This window comes from Pseudophryne corroboree, chromosome 3 (assembly GCF_028390025.1).
Source record: "Pseudophryne corroboree isolate aPseCor3 chromosome 3, aPseCor3.hap2, whole genome shotgun sequence".
Taxonomy (NCBI): Eukaryota; Metazoa; Chordata; class Amphibia; order Anura; family Myobatrachidae; genus Pseudophryne; species Pseudophryne corroboree.
In genome coordinates, this window is record NC_086446.1 from 751,719,783 (window position 1) to 751,735,914 (window position 16,132).

A 16,132-nucleotide genomic window follows, 5' to 3' on the forward strand; every position below is an offset into this window, starting at 1 on the left:
GAAGCCCAATCCACTCTGCACGCAGGTGAGTTCGCTTCTTCTCCCCTTAGTCCCTCGATGCAGTGAGCCTGTTGCCAGCAGGTCTCACTGAAAATAATAAACCTAAACTAAAACTTTCACAAAGAGCTCAGGAGAGCCCCTAGTGTGCACCCTTCTCGTCGGGCACAGAAAATCTAACTGAGGCTTGGAGGAGGGTCATAGGGGGAGGAGCCAGTGCACACCAGGTGATCCTAAAGCTTTCTTTAGATGTGCCCTGTCTCCTGCGGAGCCGCTATTCCCCATGGTCCTTACGGAGTTCCCAGCATCCACTACGGACTACGAGAAATAGAATTATCGGTAAGTAAATTCTTATTATACAGCAGCTACTGGGTTAACACTTAGTTACTGTATGATTCCTGGGTCATATAGCGCTGGGATGTGTGCTGGCATACTCTCTCTGTCTCTCCAAAAGGCCTTGTGGGGGGAACTGTCTTCAAAAAGAGCATCCCCTGTGTGTGTGGTGTGTCGGTACACTTGTGTCGGCATGTTTGACGAGGAAGGCTATGTGGAAGCAGAGCGGGATCAAATGAATGTGGGGTCGCCGCCGACACCCGATTGGATGGATATGTGGAAGGTTTTAAATGATAATGTTACTTCCTTGCATAAAAGGTTGGAGAAAGCTGAAGCCTTAGGACAGCCGGGGTCTCAGCCCATGCCTGATCCTATGTCGCAGAGGCCGTCAGGGTCTCAGAAGCGCCCACTATCCCAAATTGTTGACACAGATATCGACACGGATTCTGACTCCAGTGTCGATGGCGATGCAAAGTTACAGCCTAAAATGGCTAAAGCCATCCGTTACATGATTATAGCAATGAAGGATGTGTTGCACATCACAGAGGAAACCCCAGTCCCTGACAAGAGGGTTTATATGTATGGGGAAAAAAGGCAAGAGGTGACCTTTCCCCCTTCACATGAGTAAAATGAGTTAAGTGAAAAGGCTTGGGATTCTCCAGATAGAAAATTGCAGATTTCCAAACGGATGCTTATGCCGTATCCTTTCCCGTCAACGGACAGGTTACGCTGGGAATCCTCCCCTAGGGTAGACAAAGCTTTAACACGCTTATCCAAGAGGGTAGCCCTGCCGTCACAGGATACGGCCACCCTAAAAGATGCTGCGGATAGAAAGCAGGAGGGTACCCTGAAGTCCATTTATACACATTCAGGTACCTTACTAAGGCCGGCGATTGCGTCGGCCTGGATGTGTAGTGTTGTAGCAGCATGGACGGATACCTTATCTGAGGAACTTGATACCTTGGACAAGGTGTCAAAGTCGAAAAATATTGTAATACATATCCCTTGTACTAACCCCTCATGCACATGCGCGCTGCTCGTGCACCCGGTCCCCCGTGCGTACACATATCCGCAAGTTGCGTAAGAGACACTCGTGCGCATGATGTGTATTTACGGCGGAGTTTGTGAGCGTGTAGCATGCGACTCGAACATAGCATATTTAACCCAAATAGTGCATTTTGTAGATATAGTTCCCTTAGATCATGTCAGCGAGTAATGTTAGTTTAAACAGTTCCTGGACAGAGAGATTTGTCTTTGCATGATAGGAAGGGTCAGATAAAGGTTGGTAGATGATGTCTAGTATCCAGCTGTAGGGTATTTTAAGAGTAACATTCCGGTGTTAGTTAGGAAAAGATCGCTTGCTCCTGCGTATAGTTATGTACAGAAGTAGATTATGAACATTAACTGTATTTGCTGTAAATTACACATGCGGCGGGAATCCAGAGGATACCACCCACCGGATCAGTTGGGAAAGGACATCGCCTACCTGTTCAAATCCACCTATGACCTTTGCTGTAATGTAGGGACACATCCCTGTGTCCAATGAACAATGAGGTTACAGTGACCATTGTATTGTGTATGCATGTTGTGTATAAAAAGACCACTGTTGCCTGGCCGGACACAAGACTCTGAAGGCTTTCTCCCTGATAGCTGAGGACTGGTCCAGGACGCGCTTGCGAACGATTCCCCACGTATGTATATTCTCTGTAGACATTATTCTCTATTATTCTGTTTAGATTTCCTTGTTAGCCTGTAGTGTATAACTTGTATCTGTTTACCCCTTTTCTCTGAATAATCCACTGTGGTGTTAGAGCCCAGTGGTTTACCACAAACCGGTGTTGTGTTTTCACTTTCCTGCAAAGGGCTTTTCTCTATCGTCCTAGTGGATGCTGGGGTTCCTGAAAGGACCATGGGGAATAGCGGCTCCGCAGGAGACAGGGCACAAAAAGTAAAGCTTTAGGATCAGGTGGTGTGCACTGGCTCCTCCCCCTATGACCCTCCTCCAAGCCAGTTAGATTTTTGTGCCCGGCCGAGAAGGGTGCAATCTAGGTGGCTCTCCTAAAGAGCTGCTTAGGAAAGTTTAGCTTAGGTTTTTTATTTTACAGTGAGTCCTGCTGGCAACAGGATCACTGCAACGAGGGACTTAGGGGAGAAGAAGTGAACTCACCTGCGTGCAGGATGGATTGGCTTCTTGGCTACTGGACATCAGCTCCAGAGGGACGATCACAGGTACAGCCTGGATGGTCACCGGAGCCTTGCCGCCGGCCCCCTTGCAGATGCTGAAGTAAGAAGAGGTCCAGAATCGGCGGCAGAAGACTCCTCAGTCTTCTAAAGGTAGCGCACAGCACTGCAGCTGTGCGCCATTTTCCTCTCAGCACACTTCACACGGCAGTCACTGAGGGTGCAGGGCGCTGGGAGGGGGGCGCCCTGGGAGGCAAATGAATACCTATTTTGGCTAAAAATACCTCACATATAGCCTCCGGAGGCTATATGGAGATATTTAACCCCTGCCAGAATCCGTTAAGAGCGGGAGACGAGGCCGCCGAAAAAGGGGCGGGGCCTATCTCCTCAGCACACAGCGCCATTTTCCCTCACAGAAAGGCTGGAGGGAAGGCTCCCAGGCTCTCCCCTGCACTGCACTACAGAAACAGGGTTAAAACAGAGAGGGGGGGCACTAATTTGGCGATATGCTTATATATATATTAAGATGCTATAAGGGAAAACACTTATATAAGGTTGTCCCTATATAATTATAGCGTTTTTGGTGTGTGCTGGCAAACTCTCCCTCTGTCTCTCCAAAGGGCTAGTGGGTCCTGTCCTCTATCAGAGCATTCCCTGTGTGTGTGCTGTGTGTCGGTACGTGTGTGTCGACAGGTAGGAGGACGATGTTGGTGAGGAGGCGGAGCAATTGCCTGTAATGGTGATGTCACTCTCTAGGGAGTCGACACCGGAATGGATGGCTTATTTAGGAAATTACGTGATAATGTCAACACGCTGCAAGGTCGGTTGACGACATGAGACGGCCGACAAACAATTAGTACGGTCCAGACGTCTCAAAAACACCGTCAAGGGTTTTAAAACGCCCGTTTACTTTAGTCGGTCGACACAGACACAGACAGGGACACTGAATCCAGTGTCGACGGTGAATAAACAAACGTATTCCTTATTAGGGCCACACGTTAAAGGCAATGAAGGAGGTGTTACGTATTTCTGATACTACAAGTACCACAAAAGAGGGTATTATGTGGGATGTGAAAAAACTACCATAGTTTTTCCTGAATCAGATAAATTAAATAAAGTGTGTGATGATGCGTGGGTTCCCCCCGATAGAAAATTATGGGCGGTATACCCTTTCCCGCCAGAAGTTAGGGCGCGTTGGGAAACACCCTTTAAGGTGGATAAGGCGCTCACACGCTTATCAAAACAAGTGGCGGTACCGTCTATAGATAGGGCCGTCCTCAAGGACCAGCTGACAAGGCTGGAAAATATAATAAAAAGTATATACACACATACTGGTGTTATACTGCGGCCAGCGATCGCCTCAGCCTGGATGTGCAGAGCTAGGGTGGCTTGGTCGGATTCCCTGACTAAAAATATTGATACCCTTGACAGGGACAGTATTTTATTGACTATAGAGCATTTCTATATATGCGAGATGCACAGAGGGATATTTGCACTCTGGCATCATGAATAAACGCGATGTCCATAACTGCCAGAAGATGTTATGGACACGACAGTGGTCAGGTGATGCAGATTCCAAACGGCACAGTATGGCCGTATACAGGAAGAGGACTTGTTTGGGGTCGGTCCATCGGACCTGGTGGTCACGGCAACTGCTGGAAAATCCACCGTTTTTTACCCTAAGTCACATCTCTGCAGAAAAAGACACCGTCTTTTCAGCCTCAGTCCTCTCGTCCCTATAAGATCATATCTGCCCAGGGATAGAGGAAAGGGAAGAAGACTGCAGCAGGCAGCCCATTCCCAGGAACAGAAGCGTTCCACCGCGTCTGACAAGTTCTCAGCATGGCGCTGAGACCGTACAGGACCCCTGGATCCTACAAGTAGTATCCCGGGGGTACAGATGGGAATGTCGAGACGTTTCCCCTTCGCAGGCTCCTGAAGTCTGCTTTACCAAGTCTCCCTCCGACAAGGAGGTAGTATGGGAAAAAATTCACAAGCTGTATTCCCAGCAGGTGATAATTAAATTACCCCTCCTACTACAGAAAAGGGGTATTATTCCACACTATATTGTGGTACTGAAGCCAGAAGGCTAGGTGAGACTTATTCTAAAAATTTGTTTTTGAACACTTACAAAGGTTCAAATTAAGATGAGGTCACTCAGAGCAGTGATAACGAACCAGGAATAAGGGGACTATATAGTGTCCCGGGACATCAGGGATGCTTACCTCTATGTCCCAAATTTGCCCTTCTCACTAAGGGTACCTCAGGTTCGTGGTGCAGAACTGTCACTATCAGTTTCAGACGCTGCCGTTTGGATTGTCCACGGCACCCTGGGGTCTTTACCAAGGTAATGGCCGAATTGATGATTCTTCTTCGAAGAAAAGGCGTCTTAATTATCCCTTACTTGGACGATCTCCTGATAGGGGCATAGTCCAGGGAACAGTTGGAGGTCGGAGTAGCACTATCTCGGATACTGCTACAATCAGCACGGGTGGATTCTAAATATTCCAAAATCGCAGCTGATCCCGACGACACGTCTGCTGTGCCTAGGGATGATTCTGGACACAGTCCAGAAAAAGGTGTTTCTCCCGGAAGAGAAAGCCAGGGAGTTATCCGAGCAAGTCAGGAACCTCCTAAAAACAGTGCATGATTGCACAAGGGTCCTGGTAAAAATGGTGGCTTCCTACGAAGCAAATTCCATTCGGCAGATTTCACGTAAGAACTTTTCAGTGGGATCTGCTGGACAAATGGTCCGGATCGCATCTTCAGATGCATCAGCGGATAACCCAATATCCAAGGACAAGGGTGTCTCTCCTGTGGTGGTTATAGAGTGCTCATCTTCTAGAGGGCAGCAGATTCGGCATTCAGGATTGGATGCTGGTAACCACGGAGCCCAGCCTGAGAGGCTGGGGAGCAGTCACACAAGGAAAAAATTTCCAGGGAGTGTGATCAAGTATGGAGACTTTTCTCCACATAAATATACTGGAGCTAAGGGTAAATTTATAATGCTCTAAGCTTAGCAAGACCTCTGCTTCAAGGTCAGCCGGTATTGATCCAGTGGGAAAAACATCACGGCAGTCGCCCACGTAAACAGACAGGGCGACACAAGAAGCAGGAGGGCAATGACAGAAACTGCAAGGACTTTTCGCTGGGCGGAAAATCATGTGATAACACTGTCAGCAGTTTTTCATCCCGGGAATGGAAACTGGGAAGCAGACTTCCTCAGCACGACCTCCACCCGGGAGAGTGGAAACTTCATTGAGAAGTTTTTTCCACATGATTGTAAACCGTTGGGAAATACCAAAGGTGGACATGATGGCGTCCCGTCTGAACAAAAAACGGGACAGGTATTGCGCCAGGTCAAGAGACCCTCAGGCAATAGATGTGGACGTTCTGGTAACACCGTGGGTGTACCAGTCGGTGTATGTGTTCCCTCCTCTGCTTCTCATACCTAAGGTGCTGAGAATTATAAGACGTAGAGGAGTAAGAACTATACTCATGGCTCCGGATTGGCCAAGAAGGACTTGGTACCCGGAACTTCAAGAGATGCTTACAGAGGTCTTATGGCCTCTGCCGCTAAGAAGGGACTTGCTTCAGCAAGTACCATGTCTGTTCCAAGACTTACCGCAGCTGCGTTTGTCGGCATGGCGATGGAAAGCCGGATCCTAAGGGAAAAAAGGCATTCCGGAAGAGGTCATTCCTACCCTGGTCAAAGCCAGAAAGGAGGTGACCGCACAACATTATCACCACGTGTGGCGAAAATATGTTGCGTGGTGTGAGGCCAGGAAGGCCCCACAAAGAAATTTCAACTCGGTCGTTTCCTGCATTTCCTGCAAACAGGAGTGTCTATGGGCCTCAAATTGGGGTCCATTAAGGTTCAAATTCGGCCCTGTAAATTTTCTTCCAGAAAGAATTGGCTTCAGTTCCTGAAGTCCAGAAGTTTGTCAAGGGAGTATTGCATATACAAACCCCTTTTTTGTGCCTCCAGTGGCACTGTGGGATCTCAACGTAGTTCTGGGATTCCTCAAATCACATTGGTTTAAAACCAGTCAAATATGTGGATTTGAAGCATCTCACATAAAAAGTGACCATGCTCTTGGCCCTGGCCTGGACCAGGCGAGTGTCAAATTGGTGGTTTTTTCTCAAAAAAGCCCATATCTGTTTGTCCATTCGGACAGGGCAGAGCTGCGGACTCGTCCCCAGTTCTCTCCCTAAGGTGGTGTCAGTGTTTCACCTGAACCAGCTTATTGTGGTGCCTTGCACCTACTAGGGACTTGGAGGACTCCAAGTTGCTAGGAGTTGTCAGGGCCCTGAAAATATGTTCCAGGACAGCTGGAGTCAGAAAATCTGACTCGCTGTTTATACTGTATGCACCCAACAAGTTGGGTGCGCCTGCTTCTAAGCAGGCGATTGCTCGTTGGATTTGTAACACAATTCAACTTGCACATTCTGAGGCAGGCCTGCCACAGTCTAAATCGGTTAAGGCCCATTCCACAAGGAAGGTGGGCTCATCTTGGGCGGCTGCCCGAGAGGTCTCGGCATTACAACTCTGCCGAGCAGCTACGTGGTCAGGGGAGAACACGTTTGTAAAATTCTACAAATTTGATATCCTGGCAAAAGAGGACCTGGAGTTCTCTCATTCGGTGCTGCAGAGTCATCCGCACTCTCCCGCCCGTTTGGGAGCTTTGGTATAATCCCCATGGTCCTTTCAGGAACCCCAGCATCCACTAGGACGATAGAGAAAATAAGAATTTACTTACCGATAATTCTATTTCTCGGAGTCCGTAGTGGATGCTGGGCGCCCATCCCAAGTGCGGATTATCTGCAATACTTGTACATAGTTACAAAAATCGGGTTATTATTGTTGTGAGCCATCTTTTCAGAGGCTCCGCTGTTATCATACTGTTAACTGGGTTTAGATCACAAGTTGTACGGTGTGATTGGTGTGGCTGGTATGAGTCTTACCCGGGATTCATAATTCCTCCCTTATTGTGTACGCTCGTCCGGGCACAGTACCTAACTGGCTTGGAGGAGGGTCATAGGGGGAGGAGCCAGTGCACACCACCTGATCCTAAAGCTTTACTTTTTGTGCCCTGTCTCCTGCGGAGCCGCTATTCCCCATGGTCCTTTCAGGAACCCCAGCATCCACTACGGACTCCGAGAAATAGAATTATCGGTAAGTAAATTCTTATTTTTTTAGCGTCTTAATCGGTATAAGGTGTATAAGCATTGTTAAGGTTTTAAGGTATCACATCGTTGCAGTACTAGGCTGCTAAGGTTTAAAGTATAAGCACATCCTTACACTGTTTCATTACTTAAGGTTTAATGTATATCACTCTGCGTGCGTCCGCGCCGCGTGTACGTTGTACCCACGGCACGGCGTCTGATACGCTAAGAGCGTATCAATACGGTACTCAGCACGCCAATAGCGTGCTGAGTACGAAGCGTGAATCCGTGTGCGTACGTGCCGCTCGTGCGTCGCGCCCACGGCACAGCGTCTGATACGCTAAGTGCGTATCCATACGGTACTCAGTACGCAAATAGCGTACTTAGTACGTAGTGTGTGTAATAAGTCTAGCGGCCATAGCGGCTCCACGGTAATAGCGAGTCTAACGGTATAGCTTTATGTTTTAAGGTAATATTTGACATTATCAAAGGATACTATATTACTGACCCTCGGGCATATAAAAGACGCTGTCCTATATATGAGAGATGCTCAAAGAGACATTAGCCTACTGGGCTCTAGAATAAATGCAATGTCGATTTCTGCCAGAAGGGTCCTGTGGACTCGGCAATGGACAGGAGATGCCGACTCAAAAAGGCACATGGAGGTTTTACCTTACAAGGGTGAGGAGTTGTTTGGGGAGGGTCTCTCAGACCTGGTCTCCACAGCTACGGCTGGAAAGTCAAATTTTTTGCCATATGTTCCCTCACAACCTAAGAAAGCACCGTATTACCAAATGCAGTCCTTTCAATCACAAAAAGGCAAAGTCCGAGGTGCGTCCTTTCTTGCCAGAGGCAGGGGTAGAGGAAAGAAGCTGCACAATACAGCTAGTTCCCAGGAAAAGAAGTCCTCCCCGGCTTCCACTAAATCCACCGCATGACGCTGGGGCTCCACAGGCGGAGCTAGGCCCGGTGGGGGCGCGTCTCCGAAATTTCAGCCACGAGTGGGTTCACTCCCAGGTGGATCCCTGGGCTATAGAGATTGTGTCTCAGGGGTACAAGCTGGAATTCGAAGAGATGCCCCCCCACCGTTACCTCAAATCGGCCCTGCCAGCTTCCCCCTTAGAGAGGGAAATAGTGTTAGCTGCAATTCACAAATTGTATCTTCAGCAGGTGGTGGTCAAGGTTCCCCTCCTTCAACAAGGAAAGGGTTACTATTCCACAATGTTTGTGGTACCGAAACCGGACGGTTCAGTCAGACCCATATTGAATTTAAAATCCCTGAACATATACCTGAAAAGGTTCAAGTTCAAGATGGAATCGCTCAGAGCGGTCATCGCAAGCCTGGAAGGGGGGGATTTTATGGTGTCTCTGGACATAAAGGATGCTTACCTTCATGTCCCCATTTATCCACCTCATCAGGAGTACCTCAGATTTGTGGTACAGGATTGTCATTACCAATACCAGACGTTGCCGTTTGGTCTCTCCACGGCACCAAGAATATTTACCAAGGTAATGGCGGAAATGATGGTGCTCCTGCGACGGCAAGGAGTCACAATTATCCCGTACTTGGACGATCTCATAAAGGCGAGGTCCAGAGAGCAGTTGCTGATCAGCGTAGCACGCTCTCGGGAAGTGTTACAACAGCACGGCTGGATTCTAAATATTCCAAAGTCGCAGTTGATTCCTACGACTCGCCTGCCCTTCCTGGGCATGATTCTGGACACATGCCAGAAGAGGGTTTATCTCCCGATGGAGAAGGCTCAGGAGCTCACGACACTGGTCAGAGCCCTATTAAAACCAAAACAGGTGTCGGTGCATCAATGCACGCGAGTCCTGGGAAAAATGGTGGCATCATACGAGGCCATTCCTTTCGACAGGTTCCATGCGAGGACCTTTCAATGGGATCTGTTGGACAAGTGGTCTGGATCACATCTACAGATGCATCGGCTGATCACCTTATCCCCCAGGGCCAGGGTGTCTCTCCTGTGGTGGCTGCAGGGTGCTCACCTTCTCGAGGGCCGCAGATTCGGCATTCAGGACTGGGTCCTGGTGACCACGGATGCAAGCCTCCGAGGGTGGGGAGCAGTCACACAGGGAAGAAATTTCCAAGGGCTGTGGTCAAGTCAGGAGACTTGCCTTCACATCAATATCCTGGAGCTAAGGGCCATATACAACGCCCTACGTCAAGCGGAGACCCTGCTTCGCGACCAATCGGTGCTGATTCAGTCAGACAACATCACCGCAGTGGCTCATGTAAACCTCCAAGGCGGCACAAGGAGCAGGGTAGCGATGGCGGAAGTCACCAGAATTCTTCGCTGGGCGGAGAATCACGTAAGAGCACTGTCAGCAGTGTTCATTCCGGGAGTGGACAACTGGGAAGCAGACTTCCTCAGCAGGCACGACCTCCACCCGGGAGAGTGGGGACTTCATCAAGAAGTCTTCGCACAGATTGCAGGTCGGTGGGAACTGCCACAAGTAGACATGATGGCATCCCGCCTCAACAAAAAGCTACAGAGGTATTGCGCCAGGTCAAGAGACCCTCAGGCGATAGCTGTAGACGCACTAGTGACACCGTGGGTGTTCCAGTCGGTCTATGTATTTCCTCCTCTTCCTCTCATACCCAAGGTGCTGATAATCATAAGAAGAAGAGTGAGAACAATACTCATTGTTCCGGATTGGCCAAGAAGGACGTGGTATCCAGAGCTGCAAGAAATGGTCACAGAGGACCCTTTGCCTCTGCCTCTAAGACAGGACTTGTTGCAACAGGGGCCCTGTCTGTTCCAAGACTTACCGCGGCTGTGTTTGACGGCATGGCGGTTGAACGCCGGATCCTAGCAGAAAAAGGCATTCCGGATGAGGTTATTCCTACGCTGATAAAGGCTAGGAAGGACGTGACGGCTAAACATCATCACCGTATATGGCGAAAATATGTTGCTTGGTGTGAGGCCAGGAATGCCCCTACGGAGGAATTCCAGCTGGGCCGTTTCCTTCACTTCCTACAGTCGGGAGTGTCTTTGGGCCTGAAATTGGGTTCCATTAAGGTCCAGATTTCGTCCCTTTCCATTTTCTTTCAAAAAGAACTGGCTTCTCTACCTGAAGTTCAGACGTTTGTAAAGGGAGTGCTGCATATTCAGCCCCCTTTTGTGCCTCCAGTGGCACCTTGGGATCTTAATGTGGTGTTGAGTTTCCTAAAGTCGCACTGGTTTGAGCCACTTAAGACCGTGGAGTTAAAATTTCTCACGTGGAAGGTGGTCATGCTATTAGCCTTGGCTTCAGCTAGGCGTGTGTCCGAATTAGCGGCTTTGTCACATAAAAGCCCCTATCTGGTTTTCCATATGGACAGGGCAGAATTGCGGACCCTTCCGCAATATCTGCCACAGGTGGTGTCTTTTCATATGAACCAACCTATTGTGGTGCCTGTGGCTACTCGTGGCTTGGAGGATTCTGAGTTACTTGATGTGGTCAGGGCTTTGAAAGTTTATGTAGCCAGAACGGCTAAGGTCAGGAAAACAGAATCTTTGTTTATCCTGTATGCTTCCAACAAGCTTGGTGCTCCTGCTTCAAAGCAAACTATTGCTCGCTGGATCTGTAACATGATTCAGCAGGCTCATTCTGCAGCTGGATTGCCGCTGCCAAAATCAGTTAAGGCCCATTCCACTAGGAAGGTGGGCTCTTCTTGGGCGGCTGCCCGAGGGGTCTCGGCATTACAGTTTTGCCGAGCGGCTACTTGGTCAAGTTCAAACACTTTTGCAAAGTTCTACAAGTTTGATACCTTGGCTGAGGAGGACCTTGTGTTTGCTCATTCGGTGCTGCAGAGTCATCCGCACTCTCCCGCCCGTTTGGGAGCTTTGGTATAATCCCCATGGTCCTTACGGAGTCCCCAGCATCCACTAGGATGTTAGAGAAAATAAGATTTTACTTACCGGTAAATCTATTTCTCGTAGTCCGTAGTGGATGCTGGGCACCCGTCCCAAGTGCGGACTTTTCTGCAATACTTGTATATAGTTATTGCTTAAATAAGGGTTGTTATGGTTGCATCAGGGTTGATCTGATGCTCCGTTGTTCATACTGTTAACTGGGTAAGTTTATCACAGGTTATACGGTGTGACTGGTATGAGTCTTGCCCTGGATTCCAAAATCTTTCCTTGTACTGTCAGCTCTTCCGGGCACAGTTTCTCTAACTGAGGTCTGGAGGAGGGACATAGAGGGAGGAGCCAGAGCACACCAGTATCCAAATTCTTTCTTAAAGTGCCCTGTCTCCTGCGGAGCCCGTCTATGGTCCTTACGGAGTCCCCAGCATCCACTACGGACTACGAGAAATAGATTTACCGGTAAGTAAAATCTTATTTTTTGCAGCTAATGTCTATAACCCATGGCATGTTTCTGCCATCAATGGTGGGTGCTAATGCCGCACATCACTAACATAGTGCTGAAGGTGTGCACATAGCTGCATTCTGCACATCTGTACCACCCAACCCTTGCTGGCCATTCCTAATATATAGGTTGCCACCAAATGGGATGGCATTTGACATGCGGTGATACTTTAATTTTCTTGTTGCTGTGTGTATCTAGCCTTCAGTAGCAAAGTCCTAGTGCTCACATTAGAGCCAGTAATTTTGTGGATTATTTGAAATGCAGTTTGAGTGTTCTAGGACTTTGACACCACTACAGTCCTTCATGACCGCATCCAAGGACCAGATTCCTAGCGAATTGATAGGCTACATCATTTTTAATATTGGGTCCGGTTACTAATGGCTTCCTTCAGTACAGGCGACGGATACATTCTGAAACATGGTACATTTATTTAGTGATATACTATTGCTGGATGCCATACAGGTGAATATAGGGGCCTTGAGCGTTAGTAGTCACATCTGTGCACATATTGCAACACAAATAACCCAAAATGTATAGGGTAATTTTTAGGCACTGTGCTTAATTGGACCATATTGGTGATAGAGGTGTTAATTATGTAGGAAGAAAACCTTGATTAACTCCCATCTGTTTAAACCTTGACTTGTGATGTGCTTCTCAAGGCTCTATGGACCTTATTGTATTACTTCTTCATGCTCATTGTATTTCTAGCATAGATAAGCCAGGTTATTGGTATGTTCTTGGTATTGTGCAAGGAGATCAACAGGGAGCCGCTCAGTTCTGTCCCAGCACAGGGCAGGGATGTGAGACTCCTGACATCATACCAATGGAGGTAGAGCGGTGTCAAACCTATATGGAACCCAAAGTTCACCCTACCATCTTGTCTGTCTTTGCAGTGAAGCGCTGTGTGACATTGTCATCTGCAATGACCACTCCCTGCGGAGCCAACCGGTTATCTACAACCCAGACTTTTTTGTGGAAAAGCTCCGTCATGAGAATCCAGAGGTGTTTACCGAGCTAGTGGTCAGTAATATCACAAGGTTAATAGATCTGCCAGGAACAGAGTTTGCGGAGCTGATGGGGGAAGTGGACCCGAAGCTTCCGGGACAGAACGGAACAACCGCCTCCTTCTTCAAGTCACTCAACTTTCTTAAGCGTAAAGGTTAGTACAAAATCTTTATTCTCAGTGGTTCAATTCCCTAGTTCATTCTGATTGATGTTTTGCAGCCAACTGATTACAGCCTCAGACTGCCAAGGATCAGTAATTAAAGGCTCTGTAGAGGGTATTCCGAAGTGGCCTGTAATAAAAGTACTCAACCCCTTTCATCTGAGCTGCTCCACGTGGCCAACGCAGCAGAGGAATGTGGCATTACTTTTATATATTTAAGTATCACTGACTATGTGCATGATGCCTGCTATTGATAAGCGTTACAGCTTCCACTGATGCTGTGATGAGAAGTCCTTGTCCTGATGTGCTAGAATAGACACAACAAAGGAAAAAAATTGAGCCCTTGCTGCTTCCAAAATAATACTGAAGCGTATAAAGAATCTGACCTCCTCCTTGTATTGTTGATATTACAGCTTCTGACCTGGTATTCTGTATATTAGAGCACCTGTCTTTTTTTCCAGGCCTGCCTGGTTAAAATGGCGTCTTGGTACTCCTTTGAGAGCCTTCGTGTCCTGCTTTAACCGCTCCCTAGGAGGCAGAATGTCTTGTACTTACAAATTACATTAAACTCGTTTTTTAGCTGTGAGTAGTCTGGAATATGTTATAGGGATTGGTTATGCCAGTGGTTCCCAAACATTCTTTATAATTGATACTGTTCATTGTTCATTTGGGGAAAAAAATATTGCATGAAGTAAATTGTGCCTACCTGTAATCCTTAGGGTGAGTTATATGGTGTACAGTTCTTCTGATTGGTCCACATGTTTTAGGATTGGCAGCCACTAGCACTGGCTTTGCCTAATTTTTACCATAAGTTATACCACTTTTCCATCTACGATGAGGGTCGCACCCGGGAGCCTGACATGGGTGCTATCCTGGTGTGACCCGCATCGGCCCCTTTCCCATCAGCAGTCACCATCTCGGCATATTGCTGGGTTGGTGACGCTGCGCTGGGAGATCACATGATCTCCCAGCGCCGCCCTTCAATACAGTGTAAACGGGAGCCGTGTCGTATCGACGCGGCTTCCGTTTACACTACACCTTACTCTGATCATTCCCGTGTCCTACCCGGGTAGGATTCCCGAGTCACTTGATCCGGGTTTTTCCTGAGGTAGCCGTTTCCACTAGCAAAAAAACACGGGTAAATGTGGAAAAGGGGTATTATTTGATTTGGCCCTGGACCACCTACCTGGGGGCCCCCTGCAAGAGTATCGTGGCACCCCGGGGTGCCTAGGCACACAGTTTGTGAGCCAGTTGTCTATGCCTTAGAACTTTTCACCTCTGATTTTACAGTAGGAAAATAGATGATTTTACATTCTATGGTGCTATAACTTCATGCTCTGTAATAGGCTGTTACATAGAAACATAGAATTTGACGGCAGATAAGAACCACTTGGCCCATCTAGTCTGCCCCTTTTTTTTTTATCCTTTTAGGTAATCTCAACCCTCTTTGAACCTTAATTCTTTGTAAGGATATTCATACAGATGTATCCTCATACAGCGTTGCTCATAGCGCACTATTTAGGGTCCTGTAGCTGCTTACGCTAATGTCATCCTGCTAATTGTACACACAGTAACGACAATATCTATAGCTAGCGTGATCGGGCGGCAGTGTGCCTGGAGACCATCTGGTAGTCATACTGTGCATTCATGAGATACTGTAGGTACCCAGTTGCACTTTGCATTCAATATTTCTGCCCATTTGAAACAACAGAGACACAAAGCTACTCCGAAATAGGATTGCTGCTTATGCTAATGTTATCCATCAGGTTGTACAGAACGTAACGACTAGATGAATAGCGTGAACAGGGCAGCAGCGTGGCCTTGTATTTAGTAGAAGCAGACTTTTTTTATATAACGAGAAGTAGAAACTTAAAACACAAATAACTTTATTGTATTAAAAAAAAAATAATAATAAACGGGTGCCGAACTCTGTATCGAACCCGGGTCTTCAAGCATTGCAGGCGGCCGCTGTTCTAGTTAGGCCACAGCCAACCATGGCAGAGGTGGGCCCTCCGGGTTTATATGTCATGTGTTATACCTGAGTGCTTAAAAAAAAAAAAAAAAAAAGTCCGAAATAAGCTACCCGGCAAATGTACACACTGTAACGACAATATCCATAGCTAGCGTGATCGAGCGGCAGTGTGGCTGGAGACCATCTGGTAGTGACTGAAACACAAAGCTAGTCCGAAATAATTCCCATATAAAGGGAAGTGATTAATGGTTCGTCATTCTCACAATAAATGTCAGCCAATCAGCAGGCGGCGCTATGAAGGGTCCGTTGGCTATTTGAGGCATGCGCTGTAGAGTTTAGGAAAAGCGACATCTGGTGGACAGAATGAACGTTACAATTATAACGTGACGTCACATTTACAACGCAACTTATAACGGGAGTTATAGCGCAAGGAGCTGGCGCGAGTTGCATGGCGCCCGCTATGCGGTACGCAGCAACGATATATCAGGACACATCTGTATGCCTATCCCAAGCATGCTTAAATTGCTCTACGGTCTTAGCCTCTACCACCTCTGATGGGAGGCTATTCCACTTATCCGCTACCCTTACTGTGAAGTAATTTTTCCTTAAATTTCCCCTGAACCTCCCCCCTTCAGTCTCAGTGTGTCCTCAAGTTCTAATACTTCTCTTCCTTTGAAGAATGTTTCCCTCCTGAATTTTAAGACCCTTAATATATTTGAAAGTTTCTATTGGTTATCTGTTGAGAACCTATTTATAGCTACTGTTAGTGAGCCCTTGTATTGTGTGTGTTCTGTAATATACAGCCTTATAACTGAAGTGTTATGCAGGTAACAATGCATATAAAGATCATACCGTGCTAACAGTCATTTTTATTAATATTTTATTTATATGGCACTCTTTCTCCCACAGGACAACAAAAACAGAGCACTTAGTACAAAAGTAAT

At 47.4% G+C, this 16,132-nt stretch overlaps 1 protein-coding gene across 3 annotated transcripts in view; it reads left to right on the top strand.

Moving 5' to 3' along the window:
• ARHGAP19 (Rho GTPase activating protein 19) overlaps positions 1–16,132 on the top strand; it is a 245,174-nt gene that overhangs the window by 67,447 nt on the left and 161,595 nt on the right. For all 3 annotated transcript variants that reach the window (XM_063962353.1, XM_063962351.1, XM_063962352.1), the window contains exon 2: positions 12,945–13,210. In XM_063962353.1, coding sequence (XP_063818423.1) covers positions 12,945–13,210 — 266 coding nt within the window. The remainder of the gene's footprint in view (positions 1–12,944; positions 13,211–16,132) is intronic.